We start from the raw sequence: 23,904 nt of genomic DNA on the forward strand, positions 1-23,904 counted from the left end.
TATTGCAAAAGATTTTATTTCACAAAAATTACATCTTGCATAATTAGTAAATTAATAATTGTTTTTAAATTATTAGTATTTAATTGTATTAGTTAATGATCTGATCGGTGAGTTTTTTTCTTGCGTGATCGAAAAAAATCTGATATGATAATTGTTTGAACTAAAGCAAATGGAATCTTGGTGTTCAAAACAAATAAATCTCTAAGCTTACATATAATTTAGGCTTAAAACGTCAATGAAAAATATAAGCTTACAAATAATTTTACATTCTTCGTTAAATTTATTTATTTTAAGCTTATATTAGACCACTCCTTCACCGTTGCTTGGTTTGTCATTCCCTCCTTCCAAAAGGAGTTCGTTACTTACAAGTCATCGAGCCACATGCTTATTTATAATGATCTTGGATCGAAGAAATAAATTATTGGAAGAAAAAGTTAATATACTATTTAGCACAAGTCAATGTAAAGATAATTGGGGCAGCACGCTGAATGTTCAATGGAGAAATGTGCAAACTTGGTGGATGACATGAGTAGAGATATCTATGACCAAAATTCTGCTGAATCAACCATGAATTGAGAGTAATGTTTGGTTGTTGAAATTTGCTGCATGACAAGTCCGTACGAATGCTCAACAACCTGCTCAACACACACAACAGCAGTCCGTATTATGATGATTAATAATCTCGATGGTTGTAAATACAATTCACACTTGCAGTTAGCATGTGCAGATGCCTCTGCTGGTGTTGGAGAATCAGGTCAGTTCATTTTCACTATCATTTGAACAGGACCAAGTCCAACCATGTTACAAAGTAACCCAAATCTGAAATTTCAGTTCAATCAGATGGCCTTCTAAATGGCTGGAAATCCACCCAGCGCCAGAGCATCAAAACTTTTTCTGTGATGATCTAATTTCCAAACCACTAACATTTTCGAGGGACAATTGAGGTTGTGTTATGACAAGGACAACATATATAGCCTAACAAAGAAGATCTCATAGTTCAGTGTTCCGTGAATATGATGGCAAAGGCATTGCCTCTTGTGGACGAAGGATGACAAGCACACCAAACATCCCGAGCATTGGGAGGACAAGAAGCCACTTTAGCAGTTTATAGTAATACATGTGGAATGTCAACGAGAACTCATCTGAGAAATAGAGTCCATTCTTGTCAACCATTTCCACCAAAACAGTCCCAGTGGTCCTCACTCCAACAGTCGGGAGTTTTATTTTATATTTCCCAGTACGTTCAAAGATCTGATTTTGCTTTATTCTCCTCTCTCCCTGGTAGTTGCCCGGAACTAATAAGGTTGTCTGTTCACATTGAAGAAACAACAAAGTTGATTTAATGGCAGGTCCAAGTAGCTAATTAGAATCTGTGCAGAGACAACCAACTTACAGTAACATTATAAGGTGCTTGGGACCCAGATGGGTATCTGTACTTATCAACAATCTCAATCTCCACCCAGAAGTTTCTGCCTTCCTCATCCCGGAATCCTCTTGTTGAATGTGTAACATAAATACCTTCGTGATTGTAGCGATTTGCCATATTGTTTCGTCCTTGATTAGTTGATCTCCATGCCTGATTCATATAAATTACATGCAAATATAATTTTTAAATACAGGAAGGTACATATACAAAAATCTATTCATAAATTTTGTTCGATTCTATCCTACCTTAAGCGGGTGATGTGGAGAGGGAGTTGAGAAGCAAAAGACATTTCCATTCATGGTTGTCACAATAAGATCAAGATCATCTCCACCATCAACATTGTCTGCGAGGACCATGCTATATCTGTCAAGGAGATATCCAAATTTTAGATAAAAGGTAGGGAGATATCCGAATTTTAGATAAAAGGTAGAGGTAAACTGAACAAGATAAATAATTTAGCATCCAAGGACTCACGAGGTTTCACCAATATCAACAACATCAGCACATGATGTAGGTCCATCTATAAGATACAAATAACCATCAAATGATGTTGTGACAATAGTCAGGCCTGTACTTTTCTCTCCCCTTTTGCTTAAATCAGCAAGAAGGACCTGGTTCATCACTCTCCCATGAGTTCTATATGGATAGGGGCGAACCATAGAACCATCTTTGCCACTAAGCACATATATGTTTCCTGATACCGTGGGAACCACAACATCAGTGTGACCATCTCCGTCAACATCACCAATAGCAGGACCCTGACAAAAAAGAGAATTTGTATCAGGTTATCTATTACCAAGGAAATGAAACCACTCTTGTGCATTAGGATTAGCCAATTAGAGAACAAAAAAATTTATTATCAGACAATATCTCTTACAGCCCTTTGGCTTTGATTCTCACTCCATTATTAGCTTTTTTTTACACTTCAAATCTTTAAAATCGTCTTAATGTCTAGAACTACAATATGATATTTATTGTTAAACTGTAATCATACTTTGAATTACTTGGGGATGAAAATTTCAGTTCTCACTTCTCTAAGTATGAACTAGAAATCTCATTCTCAAGAAATTCAAAGTGACAGAAGAAGGAGCTCAAACATAAAATTTATGTTTTAACTCTGCCTATCAAGACTAACATGAAAAAAATATTTGCACCAAACAGGACTATTTTGTGTCAAAATCTATAAAATTGGTTCTTAAAGACTCTTGAAAGAATGAAAATCATACTTTTTGGGAATGATGAACTAACATGCATGATGATGTTCCCAGAGGCAGTAAACATTTCCAGGTGAAGGAGGAATAACTACACCAAAAACTTTTCTACTCATGTCAGACAGTTCAATTATCTATAAGGTTTTTCAATGACATAAACTCTTGCAACAAACAAAAAGTAATGATATTTGTTGCAATATGAGTTGATCATAAGCCTGTCAAGTTTTCGTACATCCCAAAAAGACTTGTACAAATGTCATGAATGTCTCTGACAATGTGTAACAAAGACATTGACATAACACTAGCAAGCATTATCAATGAAACAATAACTTCAGAATTAGCATGTTGTAGGAAAAGTATAGCCCTGATACCAACTTATGCATGATAAGATAGTCTTGATGGAGATCATAGAAGATAAAAATTATAGCAGAGATAAAAGTGGGGGAAATAGGAAAAGAAAATAAGTTAGCGACAGCAAGTGGAAATATTCAGGGGGAGCATAATAAAGAAAAACAGAGCAAACATAAGAAAATATCAAGAGAGGAAAAACAATGTTATTTTTTCTCTCAAACTCAAGAGGAGAGAAAACTAGGGAGCATTTAGATCGTTAAATAGAATAAACGTGAAATGAAAAAGCTATCTAGTAGCCTCTGGAACTTGGTCCTGCTGCTGTAGTCCTAAGAGCTGACCGAGTTTCTTCAAAACTAGATTTTCAAAGTAAAAATTTTGTCCCGAAAAGACATGACCCAGAGAAAAACATGATTACTATTTCTCGCAAAATCAAACTGGGCGGAAATAGAAATAAGGTTAAAATGAAATAGAATAAGGGTAAAACTATGGGGAAACAGAATAAGGGTAAAATGAAAGCTCAGGTCCTACCGCACGAGACATGTATCTGTATAAAAAGCAAACAAGGCAGTGTATATATGCATTGAACTCAAACATAGATGAAACAAATTTTTTAAAATTATTAAAATAATATTATTTTTGATATTTTCAAACACGTCACATGTTCAATATAATTTTCTAAATATTGGCCTCATTTTCATTTGTGACACTTTTTATATAAATATATGACTTAAGAAAATCAAAACTGAAATATGTGCTTATATACCAAAAGATTTTGTTTGGTACATGAAAATGTTTTCGACTTTTTATTTTCTAGACTGACGTATTTCATTCAGAAAAACATACTAGTTACTTAACAAAAAGAAAACATAGTGAAACTGATGATTGAATTAGAATATTTTTTTGAGTACTTTCTAACAGACTATTTTATTTATACTTTTGATTATTCTACAAATATGCAACTTTTACATACTTTCATGATAAATACATGCATAAACACATATGAACCTAGAAAATGGAAAAAAAAATATGTAATAAGCAGGGTTCTAATTTTTTCGTCAAAACAGATCCGGACAATTAAGACTGCCCCTCGAATTGCCTTCTTTCCCTAGGAGGCAGTTCATGGAAGCATCTTAACATTGGAGAATCTAATAAGAAGGGAAAGGACCTTGGTTTATCGCTGTTTATTATACCTCAGCAAGTATTAATCGAACCCAATCTCCTTAGATGTTAATCCAAGGGGTTCTGGCATTTGACTTTTAGCATGCTCAATCTTACCTGGGTCATGTTTGGCCTTCTTAGTGAAGTATGGGCTATGACTCATTTCCCTCATCCCACTATATATTTGGGTCACTTAGACGAAGAGGAGAACTAGGAAAACTAACTTTTCTTTTGCTTCCGATAAGGATCATTGGTTTAGAAACCTTTCCATTTTTGTTTTACACCTTAATTCACAATGGAATTTATAGCTGATCTAGTCGATTCCTGACGTTTAGAGATATCTAATCATATAACTTACATGATTAACACTTCCTCGGAGCCCTTCTATTACATTGTCGTTATTTTTGTCTAAATAAAAGGTTAAAAGAGATACAAAGCTTGTGCATCAGCCACAGAACCTCTAAGACACTAGCATCCATGGCAAAATAAGGCTGATGCGCCAGTACCTGCGCCCCTTTGCATTACAACACAACTTGCACATAAGCCTTCTATTTTTCCCCTGTTTGTACGGCCAGGGTGAGGGAGGAGAGATTGTTCTTGTAAGTTTATATAAGAAGTCAGTTGCTGCTTACCTGGGGAACAAGACTCTTAACATGTGCTTCCCAAATTTCATCTCCTTTTGCAGTCCATGCAGCAACATTTCCATGTGTATCAGTAGTTACTAGTTCAATCTTGCCATCATCATTGATATCAGCTGCAACTACGGCTCCTTGAATTTCAGCCATTTCAAGAGGAAATTTTTCTCTGATTTTCCCTGAAAAAGAAAGAACAGAGAATTAAATAACATTCACAAGTGAAAGGAAGCTGGTCTGATGTTTAGAAATGGTTGGCTCTAATGAAGAAAAATAGCATTGGGAGGTCTTCATGGAAAGCCAACTTTATGGTGCTAAATCAATTTGTTCTCCTGAGACAGATCTTAAAAATTATTAATAAGCCCACTTCACACATTTTTTAAGAGTAATTATTATATATTTTATAGAGCTAAAGTATCCATATTTTTGGCATTGTTTTTGATATTTTTGGATTTTCACAGATTTTCCTGCAGAATCTGGAGGGTTTGCTTTCTTCTGCATCAATGGGATGAAGATGACTAGGGAGAATAAATCTCTTTGGCGTGAGGCTTTCTTTGCTGCCATGTGAATTTTTACAGTTCACCTTTTCTGATTCTTTGGAATAAAATTTGTTTTGTTTGGCTTCCATTTTTGTTAAAGCCAATGGATACAGTAAGGACACTTCTTTATCAGTTTCATACAGAGATTGGCTTGTTGCTCTTTCAAATGATTAGTTAGTCTTTCTTGTTTGTGACTATCTCTTTCTTTCGTGCGCAGAGGCTATGGAGCTATGGGATTTATCTTTGTCCTTCCCCAACCTCTCCTTGATGGCCAGTGACTCGATTGAGGATAAATTATGGGCCTGGGATAGTATTAGAGTGTGTCCCAGAAGAAACTTCTTCTCTCATTCCATTTCTTTTTCTCTTATTCCGTAGGTCATTCTTAGGGTTATCTGGAAAGAAAGGAACAAGAAGGCTTTCAAGACATTATGTCCCCTTTTGCTAGCATTAGAGATCATTAGATCCGGAATATGAATTTTTTGTTTAATGGTCAACCTCTTATTTTTAAAGAGGACTTGGAGAACATATACATATTTTACTTTCTCGTCACAATCTGTAAAACTTCTTATATGTATGGTTGGCACCTCCTTAGTGCTCCCTTAATACTATTTCCCTCAGATTATTTTGTTGACACTTACTGATTAAAAGATTATTACTTGATCGAGTTTTCACAGAAAAAAAATGCTTCAGTCACAAATTCATTATTAAAGAAAAAATAGATTTCTATTTTAAGTATTACCTTGGTGATCCATGACATAGAACAAGCCAAAAGAAGTTCCAACAAGAATGTCCAAGTTCCCATCACCATCCAAATCAACAACAGTTGGAGACGAATAAATATATGCCCGGAAAGTTGAAGTATCTGTACTTAAGTCTAGATCTCTGGTCCACTTAACTTGCTTGGTATCCAAATTGAAAACAACAATTGAACTAGCAACATATTTTCCAATGTCAATGTCACCCAATTCCTTCAAATGCTCTGGCTTGTCATAATACCTGTCAAATAGATTGTTGTTAATTATTATCACATCAGTTAAATCTGCATAGGTATAGGGAAACTCAACCTGATATCATGTACTCTTATATGCATCAGAAACAAGCTAATTGAGATCAATAATGACATAGAAAATAGAGGTCATTGTATATTCAACAGATATTAGAATTCTTCACAATCCAACAATTCTATCCAAAAGAAACTCAACTTGGGCCAAGAACCTTCAACCTTGGCATCTCCAGTAGGTTGGCAACAGCCATTTTGAAAGTCCTGCTACTAGGTACCCCAGGCTTCTGCAGCGGGTGAGGTACGTTTGTTTCGATTAAATTCATAAAACATTTTGTTGTTTACAGCTATAGCTTTTTTATACTGTAGCATGACATGGTAGAATTAGTAACGTTTTATTTTTTAAAAATAAAAAGTGTTAACATTAGTATTGCAGCACACCAAGAGGGTGCAACTCATGTACAAAATTATTTACACTCTAGTAATACTATCTATGACATGTCTCAAATCCTCCTCCTTATACATGTTGTACCCCAAAAAGTCTAAACCAAAATAATGTAACCACTGGTCCTTAATCTTTACAAAATCACTCTCCACCCTGTCAAAAGCCCTCCTATTCCTCTCTTTCCAGAGAATCCAAATAATAGTTAGCGGAATAAGGTTAAAGAAAAAATTAGTAAAGTTTTATTATTAAGTTTACAAAAGCTTTTTTAAAGGAAAAAAAATATAGAATTAAAAACCATTAAGGGGGAAAAACCTGTATACAAAAACATTTTTATGTATCTGTCAAAATATCAATCAGCTCCTCAAAATCCTCACAAGTGTAGAGAAGATGACTTTTAATAAACAACAAAGAGTCCAGAGCCAAATGTCTTTAATCCTATTAAAAGACAAATCTATGCTCTTAAGAGCTCTTCTATTTCTTATTTATAATGACCTATAAGGTAGCCAAAAGGATAAAGCCTAACTTCTTATTATCATGTTTATTCCAATGGATGCCTCTCCAAGCCTGTATCTCCTCGTTGACCAAGTCAGGAACAACCCATTTCCCAAAAGACAATAAGCCATAGCCCAAAGCTGATAGAAAAAAGGATACCACAGAAGGAAGTGATTTCTGGACTCTGTAGATCTCTTGCATAAGTAATATCTATTTACAATGAGCTTTCCCTGTTGAATTTTTTTTTTTTTAAATAAAAGTGTGAGGACTTTTCCCCGTTGAATTAGGTTGTCTATAGTTAAGATACGATCTCTTGCTGCTTCCCAAGGAAAAAAAGGCCACTTTGGGTGATGCATTGATCTCCTAAATCATTTTCTATAGGAAAAACTTTAATTAATCTTTTAAAAAAGAATGAAAAACTTTAATTGGTTTTTCAATCGATTTGACTCCCAATTTTGGAAACCAAAACCAAACCAACTAAGACATTAGTTTTTTGGTTCTTTACTATTTTAACCAGAAAACCAAATGAATCGAACCGGTCTCCTTGATCGATTTGATTGGTTCAATCTTTTCCATTTTGATTGCTTTTTGCTCACCCCTATTTGCTATCGAAACTCAATTCTATTTAACATATAGAATAAGAACCTCCGTGACACGTGATCATACATCGCCTCCATGTCTATCTTACAAATAATCACTTCTGCATTATTTCTCAATAAACCCTCTGCCAATGGATTTGCAATCATTACAGCGACTAGAATTTACCTGCCCTGTGTTGACAGTCTCCTAGAGCCCTTCCACAACTCCATCAAATCTTCTTGCCAGGACCTTTGTAATAAGTTTGTAAATGCAGCCCACAAAGATGATAGGTTCAAATTCCCTTATGTTTGAGGCCTTGACAACTTTTGGATTGAGAAATGGAAAAGGTGGAACTGAGGCTAGATAAAAAGGAATCATTTTCCTGGAATTCCTTGATTAGCAACACAAAGTCACCTTTCAGCACAGTCCAATTTTGTTGGATGAAACTCATGCTGAAACCATTTGGCCAAGGAGCCTCATCCCCTCTACAACTCATGAGGGCTTCGTGGACCTATTCATCAGTTAAAGGAGACTCCAACCATGTTCGTTTTTGATCCTCCAACATACTAAACTAAAACCTGTCCAAAATGGGTCACCAAGATGCATCATCTGAATGTAGCTCCTTAAAGTAGCCCTTGACTTTCTCCCACAACAATTTAAAAGTTAAGAGTATTAATTTAAGCAGATACGTTAAATGGAAGCCTAGTACAACAAAAAAGTTCCTATAACAAAATTTTGAAGAGAGAAAAAGAAATGAGATTAAAAAGTATCAAGAAAGTACCACCTGTATACAAAATTACAACGAGAAAAGATAAACAAGTTCGATAATATCTAAAATATTCACCGAGATGTCTTCTTTATATAAAAGACTAAGAGTTCTAAACCACTAAGAGTTCTAAACCAATTATCTCTTATGAATGCAAAAGAGGTCATAAGAGTGCAAAAAACCTCTTTGATTCTTCTTTTTCCAAGTGCTCAAAAGGTAAAAATTGGGATGAGTGAGAGAAATTTTTCTGATGCTTGGTAGAAGGGTACCACTCCATGCCTGTACTCCATCCTTGATTGAGGCATTGACGGTCCTTGAAAAGTTAAGGATGCTAAGAGCTTATTCCCAAAGCTTTCTAACTTCTGAATATCAAAGAAGGTAGTGTGGTAACGCACACTAACAGTAAGAAAGCACCAATTCACCCGGATTTACTCTTCTCCATAATGTTGTCAATGATTAAAATCTCGCCCCAACCAGCCTCCCATGAGAAATCCTAAGAGTGGCCTTTATTTTCCATATGTGCTTCTATAAGAAATTGCCTATTGAGCACCCAAATAATTTTGTAACACAATTTAGCTGGGAAAAAAATTTGTAAGTCTCCACATGGAGCTCTCACCCTACTCAAATGTGAAAGTAGATTCCAAAATAGAAAGGAGATTATGTCAGATGCTTTAGACATGGAACCTGATCTGAAGAAGAAAAGGAGAAGAAGAAAGGGGGAAAAGACGAGAAGAAGACCGAAGTCGAAGAAAATAGGAGATAAATTTTATTTCTTTTTTCGGATGATTACAGAATACAAAAATAGAACCTTTTATAGAATTTAAGCAAATAATTCAAGCAGCCTTAATGCCTGGAATTCCGCGGCCATTATGTGTGCAGCGGCAGCCGTGGAAAGGCAATGATCTCGGCCTCTCTTCTGGTTAGGGTTTAATGAGGTGAAACTGTAACCCTAAATGATACACCAAAAATACTAATTTGCCCTCTTTCTATTATTTTCCCTCTTTACCCCTAATATCCTAATAGATTCACCTATTCATCAATCTCCTAATCATTTAGATAGGAAAAGTCGGGAATATTCTATTGGGTTCCATCCCTGTACACCTTAAACAATCCCGGTCCCTTAGCCTCCTTGAATCTGGCAACTGAAAAATGAAGGGACAAGCATCTTTCTATAGATTTTGAAAGCACCAAATGTCATGCTACATTTTGATACTAGAGCCATTCCAACTTTTAACTAAATTGCACCAAGGACCAAATCCCAACTCTACCAATCTGCCTCAACAATCTGTAATCTAAAGCACCTCTATCCACCTTGCGATGCCAACTATCAACCTACATCCTGAACTTGGCATTCAAAAACTTCCACCAAAAAGTGCCTCTACCATAAAGAAATCCCCACTGCCAATTGGTGAGAAGAGCTCTATTAAATGAACCAAACACTCAATCCCCAAACTGCCACATCGTTGTGGTTGTTTCACACAACACTAAGTGGCCAAATGGAATTTTCTCTGCTCATCTGAGTCAGCACATAAGAGCCCATGAAAAATTGCTGTAATCCTTTTAGCAACAGTAGCAAATAAGGGGAATAGATAAAGGAAATAAATAAGGCAAGCCAAAAAACTTTTGATGAGCATAAGCCTGCCCCCTTTGACAATAATTTCTCTTCCATCTGACCAACCTTTTCTATTTCGCCAAAATAGGTCCCATATCAAACACATCTCGGGTAGCACCCAAATGGAACCAAAAGTATTAATAGGAAATCCACTAGATTTGCAAGCCAAACAAAACATTTCAACACCACCAATCCCATGGCCAACTGGAACAATCTCAACTTCACCTCAACTAACCTTTAGACCCATACATAACCTTTAAGCCCAACACTACCTGAAAACCCAATAGCAAGCACCTCATATTTCCCTACTCGCCATTAAAAACAACTAATGTGTCATCCGCAAACCTAAAATGAGTTGTTCTTCATTCCTCATGCACAATCCCTTAAGAGTTCAGCTCTTCAGCTTAAAGGAAGTCAATTTAAAGGTTCTATCACTAGAAGAAAGAGGAAGAAGAAAGACTTTTGCCTGAAGACAATATAAGATCTAGAAAGAAGAAGCGACACCATTTTTAAAAAAATAAAAACTGTAAAATGTATATTGATATAGGCACCAAGAGAGTGTCGTCCACATATAAAATTTATAAGCCAATCAAAGTATCAATAAGGTCCACTGACTCTTCCATAGGACAAAGATGATGACCCTGTAACAAAAAATCAAGGGTCTGAAACCTTCTATTCTTAAAGATATCAAAACCATCAACATCTTCAACCCCATCAAAGGACATTTTATTCCATTCCTCCTACACCACCCAAAAGATAGTTAGTAGAATAATCTTCATTGGTTTCCTTCAACCACTTATACTCTTCTAAGCCAAATTCCGTCCCTCACCCAACCTACCATCACCCAATTGATTCCAAGCAGCACATAAACTATAATCTATAGCTTGTAAACCACAGTACATGAAAGAAAAATATGGTTACAAGTCTCTGCCACCCTCTTACAAAGATAACAAGCATTGACCAGTATTCGGGCAACATTCCCTGCTGGCCTTTCAACCAAAAAAGCAGGTGGCACACCATTAATAGTGGCAGGGAAAGAAGGTGCGAAAATACAGTGGAATATCCACTAAACTAGTCTTTAATAAGAAAAATATCATTAAAGAAAGAGGGGAGAAATACAAAGACAGAGGATAACATAACTCCTAAAGCCTCCTAACTCCAAAGGCCAAAACACGAAAAAATATTCAATAGGGTGCCACCCTCAACTTCTATGTAACACAGAAACAGGAAACTATGTAAACCATGAGCCTCAGCCTAAAGGGGGGATAGAAAAGGCATCCTTCCCCACAACTGAAAAAGGAAGAATCAGTCATCTAAAATCCTATGATTCCTCTTCAACCACAGCACCCACAAACAATGCTTCTGTCTAGAGGATTTTAGCATCCTTTTGCACCCCACCCCCATATGATTTGACCTCATGAAGCACTCCAGTGAAAATGGAGCAACCCATATCAAGTAGCATATCGAGAACTTCCAAGTGAGATCACAAATACGAAAGAGGTAACCATGAGTATTCCCTTTACTGAAACATATAACATAAATATCTGGTCAGAGAGCACAATTAGCCCTACACATTTGCAACACAGATATCCATTTATACCATTTGCCACTACATCCCATTCTTTTAAGGATGTAGAGAAGAAAAGACCAAAAGACATTATCATTGGCTTTCTCAATGTCAAGTCTACACAATACATTGTTCATCCTTCCTCATGGCTGAAGCCACCATTATTGATAATCAAAGAAGCACCAAGGACCTACCTACGCCCAAAAAGATCTTGTTGAGTCTTCACAAATATGGACCTTGCTATTTTTCTTAGTTTCTTGGCTAATGCTTTAGCATGCAATTTACAGATACACCCCACAAATCCTCACTCAATGCTATGTTCCCTGTTTAAAGATTGAGTCATCAGGCGATTAACAACAAAGTCGTATTCTAATAAAGGGTTAACACATTTATTCTTATTGCGCGAGCGACCTATTTTGTGAAAATAAATTACAGTTCTTCAAAGGGAACTGTTACCTTAGATTTCATTAAATAAAGCTCCAATCTTATAGTTTAAAATAATATTCTAACTTATTTTTATTAATATCAAGCATACTCCTTTATATACAGATTACAATTCTTATTTAAGAATGTTATCTAATTTAAAATACTCCACTAAAATATTGAAAATCCTACACTATTTAAGAATCAAGTACTAATAGAAAATATATATATTATTTAGAAATCTAATACTAATTAAAATTCCAACTATTTAGAAATCTAATATTAATTAGGACTTCAACTATTTAGAAATCTAATACTAATTAGGATTCCAACTTTTTAGAAATAATACTAATTAGAATTTCACATTTAATTGAACGTCAATTTCCTATTCTTGTTGCACCTTCCACACTTGCATCCATGACATTACCTACCTTTGGTTTTCAAGCTTGTTCTCAAACTTGAATTGTGAATATAACTGCCTTATTGGTCTTTTTTTATTACTCAGGACAAGTGTCACGTTCAATCTCGAGCCAGAACAGTCATTTACATTAGTGACTCGAAACAAAAGACTCATCGCAATTATAACACAACCCCTTCAGTCTCTTTCTGTCATCTCTGCCTTTATTAGTTTCTTTATAAATGGAGAGTTAGCATTACCAGATTGTGTCGTGGCGTTGCTGCCCTATGGTGTTTTCTGAACTGAATTGTTAGCCTTCATAATAGACTGAAAATGGTCACTATAATTGTGTTCGGTCATATCCCACAACTGTTATTTCTTTTCAAAAATTCTGACCATTCTCATTGCGTGCATAAGAGTGGTGGGTGTCGTGTCTCGACTTCCAACCTGATTGCATCCACTAGATCCACAATAAACATGTCAACTTGTTAGTCTTGCCCGCACTTTATGGGTACGATACAAGAGTATCCGAAATTGCCGTATATAGTCCTCCACTGTGACTATTTGTTTTAGGTTGATTAGTTCTCCTAATAAATTATTCTGCAGGGGTGAACCAAACCGCAATGTGCAGAGTTCAACAAACTGGCCCCATGACATCCATATCTCCTCCTATTGCAGCTTGTAGTACCAAAGTTGAGCATCGCCTAACAAGTTCAAAGCTGTTCTTTAATTAATTAAAAATTGTTCGCAACAATGGAGCCAAGCCAACAGGTCATCTAATCCATCATAGGTGGAAAAATCAAGCTTTGTATAACGAGAAATCCATCCGTTATTATGGGAACTGATGTTTTGCACCCTGGTTTAGTGTGTCGGCTTTCCCCTCCCTGGTTCTAATTTGAACCGCCATTATCAGTTTCTACGTTATCAATTTCCTCTTTTTCTTGGATTTGGGCAGTTCGGTTGAGAAGAAGTTCTAATTGATTGTGATTTGGCGCAAACTCTTTTTTGTTGCAACTTCAGAAGCCATCATCCGAGATTCTAAATTCCGCAACTCTTCGCGTAAACTTTGGTCACTCATGGTGCCTTGCTTTGATACCAAATTGTTATATTCCATATTTAAGAATCGAGTCACCGATCGGTTAACAATAAAGTCATCTTGTAGTAAAGGATTAACACCCTTATTCTTAATGCGAGAGCAATCTGTTTTGTGAAAATAAATTATAATTCATCAAAGGGAGCTGCTACCTTGAATCTCGTTAAAAAGAGTTTCAATCTTATAATTTAAAATAATATTATGATTTATTTTTATTAATATCAAGCATATCCCTTTATATATAGATTACAATTCTTATTTATAAATGTTAATTTAATTTGAAATCTAAATTTAATTAGAAATACTCTACTAAAATATTGAAAATTCTACACTATTTAGAAATCAAAAACTACTGTAAAATATATATTATTTAGGAACCTAATACTAACTAAAATTTCAACTATTTAGCAATCTAATACTAATTAAAATTCAACTATTTAGAAATCTAATACTAATTATGATTGCATACTTAATTGAACGTCAATTTCCTATTCTTGTTGCGTCTTCCATACTTGCATTCATAACACTCAACCTTTAAGATCTCATTATTCTTTCTTTCTAGAACGATGAAGCTTAAGATGGTCGTGCGACTATGGATGACTTAATCATGATGAAAAGAATAAGCGAAAAAAGGAGGAAGGGTGAATAATATGGTGCAATATATGGTTAAGGGTAAGAATGAGGTTGTGCATGATTGTAACAGAGGAGAAGGCAAAGACTCTAAGGAGAAGAAAATTTATGCTAAATGGTTCTTTTTTTCTTTTTTTCTTTTCTAAGAAATAGGAATATGCATCCTGGAAGAGACTTATGGTTCCATACTTCTTTTTTCTTTTGTTGAAGTATTTTCTTTTTAGTTTTGTTGAAGACTTAAAGGACCTTTTTTAAAAAAATACAAGATGTAAAGTGCAATATTAATATCGGCACCAATGGGGTATCAACCCATGTACAAAAAAATTTACATGTCTAAGTACAAATAAGATCCCCTAAACCCTCCATTAAATAAACAAGATGACTCAATACAAAAATTCAATGGTCTAAAACCATCTATTCTTAAGTAAATCAAAATCATTCACGTTGTCAACCCAATCAAAAACTTTTTCATTCCTCGCCTTCTAGACTGTCCAAGAAATGGTTAGCAGTATTAAGTTTGCTTGTTTCCTCTATCCTCTAATACACTTCCACGCCCAAATGTCGTCTCTCACTGATCCTGCCACTACATAATTGATGCCTTAAAACCCACAAACTACAACTCAAAGTTTATACACCATCGGACACCAAAGCAGTAAGTGGTTAGAAGTCCCCTCTGTCCTCTACAAGCATTCATCAAAATCTTGCCCCATCTCCTCAGTTTGTCCATTGTCAAAATGAACTCTCTGTTATTTTCCTATGCATTAGAACTCTAACCTTCCAAATTTGTCTGACCAGGAATCCAGAACCATTGCTTTCATGCTTTATAGACTTGACAGTGAAAGACTTGTTCTTTGTAAGGCACCACTGAGAGTTGTCATCACTCCCATCCAAAGTCACAAGGGATGGAGTGCTTAACAATTTCTCATATTCGCCAACCTCCCAGTCATTAAGATTTCTCAATAGAAAAACTTCTCATTCCTTCTCGCTCCCACCCACTTCCACAAAAGAGTCACAAATCTTAATAGTTTTCTGTTGGGCAACTGCGAAAATCTGAGGTTACCGCCTTCCAGCCATTGATCCTCGTATAGTTTGACTCTATACCCCTTGCCAACCTTCCACCTAATGCATGCCTGGAACTTATGTCGGCCTAGGCCGAACTTTTTCCACAAGTCTTTCTCATGTGGTCTTGACTCCACTCTGGTGAACCACCCTCTCTTATCATTATCAAATTTTGTTGTTATCACCTTTCTCGAAAGCATACCTTCTTGTTTCATAAACTTCTACAACCACTTACCATGTAAAGCCTCATTCATCTCCACCAAGAACCGCAATCCCAAACTACCAAGGGATAGTGGCTTTGTTAACTTGTTCCATGCCACCAAATGAGACTTTTTCTACCCTCCGCATCATCTCATAAGAACCTGTTTTGAATAACTTTCAATTTCTTAATCACACTCACCGAGATTGTAAAAAGGGACATATATTAAATAGGTAAGTTACCCTGAGTGCTTTCAATGAGCATGAGCCAAAGGAGGGCTCTCTTTCACCCTACCAACGTCTATTCAAACCTATCCACAAAGGATCTTACGTCTTCACTTCTTTAAAATTAGCATCCAAAGATCACCCCAAATATTTGATTGACAAATTGATAGTCCTACAACCTAGCGGCCTTGCCAAACCAACCGAATCTGTCTCTGGACTTGGGGGACCTAATTAATGTTTAGACGTATCAGTAAAGGTTTTGGTAATTAAGTGATACCTCTTTCATGCATCATTAATAAGATAGATATATATAGGCCAAAAGCCTATATCAGCCCCTATACCTTTCAGAATTATGCAATTAAGCCCCTAAAAGTTTTTTGTGTTCAAATAAGTCATGAAATTTTGAGTTTGGTTCAAATAAATCGTTTCCATGAAAGAAACACAAACACACATTTATTCAGTGTTTAATTTGTCATGTATTTCTCTAAAATGCTAGATTACATGACATTTTTGCACCCATGACAGTGGCATGCCATGTTCATGTAATAATTATTTTTAAATAATCGTTCAATCCATCTTTTTTTTGCTAACATGCTAGATTATGTAACAACTTTTGCACCCATGACGGTGATGTTCCATTTGCATGTAATAATTATTTTTAATTTTTGACAAAAATGTTTTATATTAATAAAAATTCTATGTGCTAATCATTCAAATCCGCCAAACAAAAACTAAAAAAAAAAATAAACTTGGACTTTTGTCTTCAAAGTTATTAAAACCCGTCATTCAAAATCACTAACCCGATGAAAAACCAAAAAACAAGGAGGATAAAGTGAGAGTGTATGTTGAGTCTCCACTGTCTATTTTCAGATTTCTACTTGAAGGCATAGTTTGTTGGGGAAAAACCAAGAGCCCCTAAGGTTAAGTGGTTGCTTCCCCATCATAACAAATTGCATAATCTTGTCCTTGCTAAATTGTTGTTGATCACCCAAGAGGTAGACAGTAAGGATACCCTAAGATACACGTGATGGCACAGTTCATTTGCTTCAAATCCATTAATCCCACCTCCAACTTGGACAAACCCACCCCTTCTTCCATTGTGAAGTTCTGAATCTAGCAATATGGGTTTCAGCATGGAAGAGAGAGAATCAATAGGTGTTATGGAGGAATCACCAGTGACAGGAAGAAAGGACAATCGAGAAGCTTAGGCCATTTTGGCGAAACAAAAGGGATGAAGTACTGTACAAAGAAGATCAAGAGAAAAACATAAAGAGATTGTGTTGAAATAAGAATTGCGAAGATGATCAATTTGTTTTCTTTTTCTTTTTGTTTGTTCTATTTGTTATTGGAAAATGAACAAAAATTGTGCTAAATAAGATATATGATGAAAAGAGAGGGACTTAAGTAGAAGAAGAAGATTGGAGAAAGAGAGTATGATGAAAGGAGAATTTTTTCAGATGACGAACTTGTTTTTCTTCTTTTTCTTTTGATTCTTTTTGTTTGGTTAGTGGGGAAGTAAAAGTAAAGAAGGCATTAAATAAGTGTTTGAAATTTAAGTTAAAGTTTAAGATTCTTAGAGACAGTGTAAGCATATCTTTTTATTTTTTAATATTTTTAATATTAGACTTTTTGTCAAGACAACATCCATGTGAGTGCATGGGGGAGGCAAATTCTGAAAAAAAGTGGCCACACCAGATGCCATGTAGGCATAAGATAATGGATGTTGGGAAGGGTCAAACAGCCGTCCGATTTCCTTTTCTTTTTTGAGATAAAAGAGAGTAGTGGTATTAAAAAAGAAGCCAATGGCATGTAGCCCATTTACAAGAATGAAGGATTTACAGCTCTGTGAGAATATCTACAATAGAACCTAAATCCTCAAAAGAGTCAAGGTTGTGACCAAGTACAATAGTACCAAAAAAATGAAGCCACCTATCCTTGATAATGGTAAAGTTTGTGTCTTTACCATCAAAAATCCTACAATTTCTTTCTTTCCAAACAATCCATAAAATAGTTAGAGGAATTACTCTATGCCATCTATTCCTCGTCTTGAGTCCTTCCCAAGCAAGCAATTCGCCTTTAACAGACCTGGAAATGACCCAGGAAACGCCAAACAGCTTGTAAATCATTGACCAAAGTTCATAGGCAACAGAGCACCATAGGAGAAGGTGGTTGCAAGACTCTAAGTTCTTCCTGCACATTGTACACCAGTTAACCAAAACAGAACCTCTTTTCATGAGGTTATCTAAAGTAAGAATACAGCCCATAGTAGCTTCCCAATCAAACAGCTGTCTGATTTCCTGCCAACTGAAGGACTAATCTAAACAAATTTCAAACTACAGGACCTAACTAAAGACAAAATTCATGCTGGGGATTAATTGAATAATTCAAAACACATGGGTTTTTAGGACTTTTTCCTGTCATTGTGTGCAACTACTTTTTTCTCTGAAAAAAAAATGTCTTGGTAAGTCAAAAACTTGGTAACACTGTGACAAGAAGTGAAAGGACGTGAAGCTAGGAGAGGTATAGATGTGGATTTGGTGGTGCCAGAGAGGAGAGGATGAGAAGGAAAAGGAAGAAAGAAAAGAGTCAGTGTTGAGGCTTGGAAAAGAGTGTGATGAAGTGGTGACTGCATTATACAAGAGGCTGTTACGCTCTATGGTATTTCATCATTTTCTAATGGCGGATCAGCCTAGACAGTTTTCACTTGTGGCCTCATAGTGATCGTTTCAAGTTAGCTCAAACACAATAATTAGATGTATTTCTGCTACTCAAAATTAGTTTTACCTATGTCACTATCAAGTGAGATTTCCATCAGTGAGTTAATTTGTACAGTAATAGAAGGAGCGAATCAAGGAAAAAAAAAAGAAGTCAAGACCTAAAATTTAAGTTTAAAGGTCATAAACCATGTTAAAGAAAAATGAGTAAAATTCATTGACCAAATTTAAAAATAATCCATTCATTTGTCTGAACATGGATATTGGTATCACATCAATAAATGACATGGATCCCAAGTGACAGCCACACTGGATTTCCCTCAGAATTTAACAAAATGGACAGTACGAGAAACAGATTGCGAGAAGAAGTTGAGAGCTTAATTTTGAAGTTTTAAAGATCAAGGACCAGTTCAGTAAACATTTTAGAGAAATGTCAAAAGTTAGGACCAAAATTGTAAATAACCAAAAAAAAAGGTCATAGAATTCAGTTGACATGGGGCCATCTACTCCAGCAATCCAACTAAGAGTTCTCTTTTTATTTAAAAAAAGGTCCAAGAGTTCTTTTAGAATAATACATGCATACGCATTCTCATCAGTCGATGCATATGAGTGATTGGGAAAGGGGATAAGATCCGCTTCTAGCAGGACACTTGGTGTGGTCAAACAAGTTTTCAAAACCAATTTCCCCATATTTTTGCATTGCTAGAGAGAAAACTATGCTCATTGAAAATGCCTATGAGGTTACTACTTCTCGGACTTGGGATGTGGCTGTTATCAGAAACTTGAAAGATTGGGAAGTGGTGGAATATGAAAATCTACTTTGTCTACTGCCTACTGTAAAAATTGGCACCGGGTCTGATAAATTAACCTGGAATTTATGCAACAAAGGCTCCTTTTCTGTTAAATCTCTATACAGGAATTTGACAGACAGCAATGCTTCTACATCCATTTTCCCCCATAAAATTATTTGGACCTCTGTCGTTCCACCTAGGATTTCTGTTTTTGCTTGGGAAGCTGCTATGGGTGCTATTCTTACACTTGATAACCTCATGAAAAGAGGAATTGTTCTGGCTAACTGGTGAATTATGTGCAAACAGAATGCTGAATCGTGTAACCATCTTCTCCTTTGGACTATGATTTGCAAGTTGTTTGACATTTCCTGAGTTATTTCTGGTTCTGTTATAGTGAGCTGCTTGCTTGGGCAGGCATCAAATTGAACAAAAGATGGCATAGAGTTATTCCCCTTACAATTCTCTAGATTATTTGGAAAGAAAGAAACTATAAGATTTTTGAAAGTAAAGAAACTAATCTTGCTTCTATCAAGGATAAGTGGCTGCACTTTTTTGGCTCCATTGTTCTTGGCCACAATCTTGATTCTTTTGACGATTTTGGTTCTATTGTACATATTCTCACATATCTGTAAATCCTTTTATTGTATATGGGTTACACCCCCTTGGCGTCTCTCTTATATTGTTACTTACTTTTATCTCAAAAAAAAAACCAGTTGATGCATATACACATGCATGATCAGCCAATAATACTTGCTTAGGTATATCAAGAGCTTGAGTATAAAACACATGATTACCTTCTACTTGAGATACCACGGCAATCATCAAAGCTATGTCGAAAAACTAATTGCACCTGTCATAACCTAATTTTAAATCTTAAAATGGTGGCAAAACAAACAAGATATTTTTAGGAAATGTCGAGGAACTCACTCATGGTCAAAGAAATAGGAAACGGCAACAATCATCTCTGACACCCCATCATTATCAATATCTGCTATAACCTGACAAAATCAAGATAACCATATGCCATTTAGCTTTCACAAAAGCATCTCACCCGCATCAATTGAAAAGCTCAACAATTTAAAAAATGGCATTTAAATAATTGAAATTGAGACTCACAGGAGTGCACAAGATGTGTGAGTCAATATTCACATAATCCTCAATTTTCTCATGCTGTCCTTCACTCCACTCCTCATCTCCCCACATGGAATCATCAACATAGTCATCATAATCATAGCTATACTCATCAGCCAATTCATCACTATCACGGAACAGCTCAAAGGATGAATCTGCATCAGCTTCTAATGTTTCATCATTTTCAACAGTTGCCACATGAACATCCTCATGACCTTTATCCTTGGTCTTAGATTCACTTTCTTCAGAATCTTTTAAGTTCTTATCTTCCAAAAGTCGTCTCGCAGAACTTGTTCTGTTCTCTGCATTATTGGTAATAACTGATCCACCATCTACAGAAGTATTATTATCCATGTTCGAATTTGTTCCTTTCTCTGGATTAGTGATTCCAACTGTTCCAGCATTTGTTGAAAAGTTACCCATAGTTGTCGTGTTGGCTTGCACTTGACTCTGATTGCTTTTCCTTTCACCCCCTTGATTAGATTCATTTGTAATGCCAGGATGGTGTTCTTTTAATGTAGAAAATGAACTGTTTGATTCCGCAGTAGTTCTATTTGGTTCTAGAAACAAAACCAGTAATTGATGACAAAATCAGTTCTCACAAGTAGAGAAAACTATAGTTAGTGTTCAGTGTAAAATTAGAATAGAAAAACATAGAACAACATGGATGGGAATTGGATAAAACAAAAACTGCACATTTGGTATGCATAGGATTACACCACATAAACTTGTGCCATTGCACGTTTGCTAACCACTGAACAGAACAAGATATACTATACAATTATGCAAACATATTCGTGATGTATTTTGTTTAATTGTTACACTTTTCAAAGTTAAATAAAAAATTATATATTTTTAAATTGTAAAAGTAATTTAGATTAAACATTGTATGTGTTCAATAGTTAGCATAATAAATTTAAATTTAAAGCAAAAAAAGAATGACATAATAGATGCTAAACCATCCAAAAGAGGAAGTGGTAAAAAATTTTAAAAAATCAATTTGGGAGATTTATATTTATGTAAGGGGAGATTTAATTAAAAATTAATGTAAATTTGTCAGGGTAAACTTGGGTGGTTAAAAGATATGGTTTCTCAAAAGTTCAAGAACAACCAATCCTATGGTATTGGAAGAAACTAAATTGCTCCTCAAATACAAAGTTTTGTTCTGTCCTAATTTACTTTTGATGCCACCAAACATACAACTAGACTTTTTGTATTGTCTACCACCTCAATTAGATAGCACAAAATGTTCCCTTAGGAGTAAATAAATAGAGAAAACCTTGTAATCCCAGAGTATACAAATTATTTTGAGTTTTTTTTTTTTTGCAGGAGGAACAAATTATTTTGAATCAGAAGACAATACACAACATACAAAAGCATAAATAGAAATACAAGTTTCTCTAAAGATAATTAATGTTTCCCATCAAGATATGCAGTGGATATTCTTCCAATTTACATGGTTCTAAACCATTAGCATGCCATATTATACATGTAGCCAGAGAAAATAAGACAGCTGAGAATTTTTAATAAAAAAATTTATGCCAATAATGATACTGGAGTTCTTCAATGGAAAAATTAGATATTAAACACAAAAAGTGAGGTCAGAAGCAGCAGTAACAGTGCTGGCACCACCTACCAGTCAATGATGACCTCATATCAGCCGCCTCCTGGACAAGTTCATCATCATGAACATCAGGACGAGAACGATCAACAGGATCGGGATTCAAGCCCACATACCAATCTTTACGAACTTTCCTACGAGGCACCTCCAGTTTATCTGTCATCAAGTAGCCTGACACCCTGAAAATTTATTGTTGACTGGATTAGTAAGTCAGGACATGTATGCATACTAGTACCTAAGGGATGAGGACTGACAAGAACTCAAGGAACATGCAGTCTGATTATATTGAACAAATACCTGAAGAAAAGTACTTCACCATTGTATGTAGCTAAAGCAATCTCTCTCACACCATCTTTATCAATATCATATAGAAGGGGACTTGCATGCACATTTGACTGGTGAAAAGCAGGCCAACCTGATAAATTATTGAACAAATATGTTAAGGGTTTACTACACCAGACACATCTCCTTTAAGTCAAATGATTAAGACATATATGAGTACATCAAAGGTGTATTTTTTAATGTTCTTAATAGCTCAACTATTACGTATTATCCCCTTCCCTTTTCTTCTACTTTATCAGCGTATCATGGGAAACCAATCTATTTAATAACTATTTTTTAACATCATGGTACGCCCAGAAAATATGTGAATCAATAACTAGCATCTCTAGCAGAGGATAAAGCAGTCTGTACCCGGCATTTTGTCTCCATCAGAACCTTCAAGGACTTCAAGGTAGTGAACAAAAGAGGGAACCACTATATCAAGCTTCCCATCACTAAAGAACAACAAACACTAACATTGCAGTTAGGTAAGTTCAATCAACAAAACTCAATATGGATAGGGACAACTAATTAAAATCAAATCTTTGTGCTACTTCATGATTTGACTTCTGGAAGAAACTAATTGAAAGGAAAAAGAACTCAGATACAAACTGAAGCAATTTGGATAAAACGGTGAAAGCTAGGAGGAGATTGAAAAACATGAGAACATATATGGATGGCACCGAGGGGGATTAAAATTTTACCTGTTGATATCAGCGATTAAGGGGGTAGCATATATGCTAGAGCTGACTTCTGCTTGCCATCTGAGCTCCAAATTTTTAGGACACTGTGTGTTCAATAAAGCATCCTCGTCTCTGTACAACTCATACAGAAACCAAAATCACGTTTATTCAAATCAAATAAAACAAATTTCTACAACTCCTTAAAAGACCTTCGACGTGAAACAAGATAGTAAATCAATCTAACCACTCCTAACCCGATAGGAAAAATGAAAAAAAAAACCCGGCCAATTGAGACCAGATTGGAAGAATTAACATTCAATTGCTTGAACTGAAGGAACAGCGATGAGCATAAGAGAGGAACTCACACTTCGGCATAAGCAATCTCATCATCAGTAGCTTGTCGCTGCCGAAACTTGTTGCTTTTCGGTTCATCTCCATGAGAGCGATTTAAGCAAATGTCCAGAAGCAAACAAATTAACAGAACCGTAATCGCAGAGGATTTCATATGATCGTCTCCGTTTTTGCCGAAACGATAGAAAGAGGAAATGGTCGATCAGCTTAGCTTTATAAATTGAAGAAAATAAATGGGTTGTGAATTTGAGTAGGATGACTAAACCCCAGGTAGGGTTCCGAGGATCTGCTAGCGTTGTAAGAAGCGAACAAGCAGTACCCAGAGCCGAAGCGAGTCCGGAATACTGTTGTGATGTGGCCTCCAAAAACAGTCGTGAGAAGAAATTGGCTTTTCTGTGATATTTTTTCTTCAACTCTATTTTAAATAAATAAATTTGTGTGTAAAAAATGCATAAATAAATTTGCAAAAGTTTTCTACTAAGCATATAA

At 35.6% G+C, this 23,904-nt stretch overlaps 1 protein-coding gene across 1 annotated transcript; it reads right to left on the reverse strand.

Annotated features, from left to right (window-relative positions):
* Positions 1-639: 639 nt before the first annotated feature.
* On the reverse strand, positions 640-23,816 carry DEX1 (defective in exine formation protein (DEX1)). Its single transcript, XM_022041648.2, has 13 exons — positions 23,430-23,816; positions 23,086-23,196; positions 22,754-22,836; positions 22,358-22,475; positions 22,076-22,239; positions 20,425-20,999; positions 20,236-20,306; positions 6,057-6,313; positions 4,779-4,960; positions 1,901-2,184; positions 1,672-1,789; positions 1,394-1,576; positions 640-1,308 (listed from the first exon to the last, which is right to left on the reverse strand). The coding sequence occupies exons 1-13, from the start codon at positions 23,567-23,569 to the stop codon at positions 991-993; spliced, it is 2,604 nt and encodes an 867-aa protein (XP_021897340.2). The 5' UTR covers positions 23,570-23,816; the 3' UTR covers positions 640-990.
* Positions 23,817-23,904: the final 88 nt, after the last annotated feature.

The sequence above is a fragment of the Carica papaya genome, chromosome 8 (assembly GCF_054855325.1).
Source record: "Carica papaya isolate Zhongbai chromosome 8, ASM5485532v1, whole genome shotgun sequence".
NCBI classification, from domain to species: Eukaryota; Viridiplantae; Streptophyta; class Magnoliopsida; order Brassicales; family Caricaceae; genus Carica; species Carica papaya.

Coding starts and splice junctions, on each gene's coding strand:
- DEX1 (XM_022041648.2), bottom strand. CDS start 23,569: ATGAAATCCTCTGCGATTACGGTTCTGTTAATTTGTTTGCTTCTGGAC. Junction 22,476..22,753: donor TGATGGAGACAAAATGCCGG/GTACAGACTGCT, acceptor ATAATTTATCAG/GTTGGCCTGCTTTTCACCAG. Junction 2,185..4,778: donor TTAAGAGTCTTGTTCCCCAG/GTAAGCAGCAAC, acceptor CTTTTTTGTCAG/GGTCCTGCTATTGGTGATGT.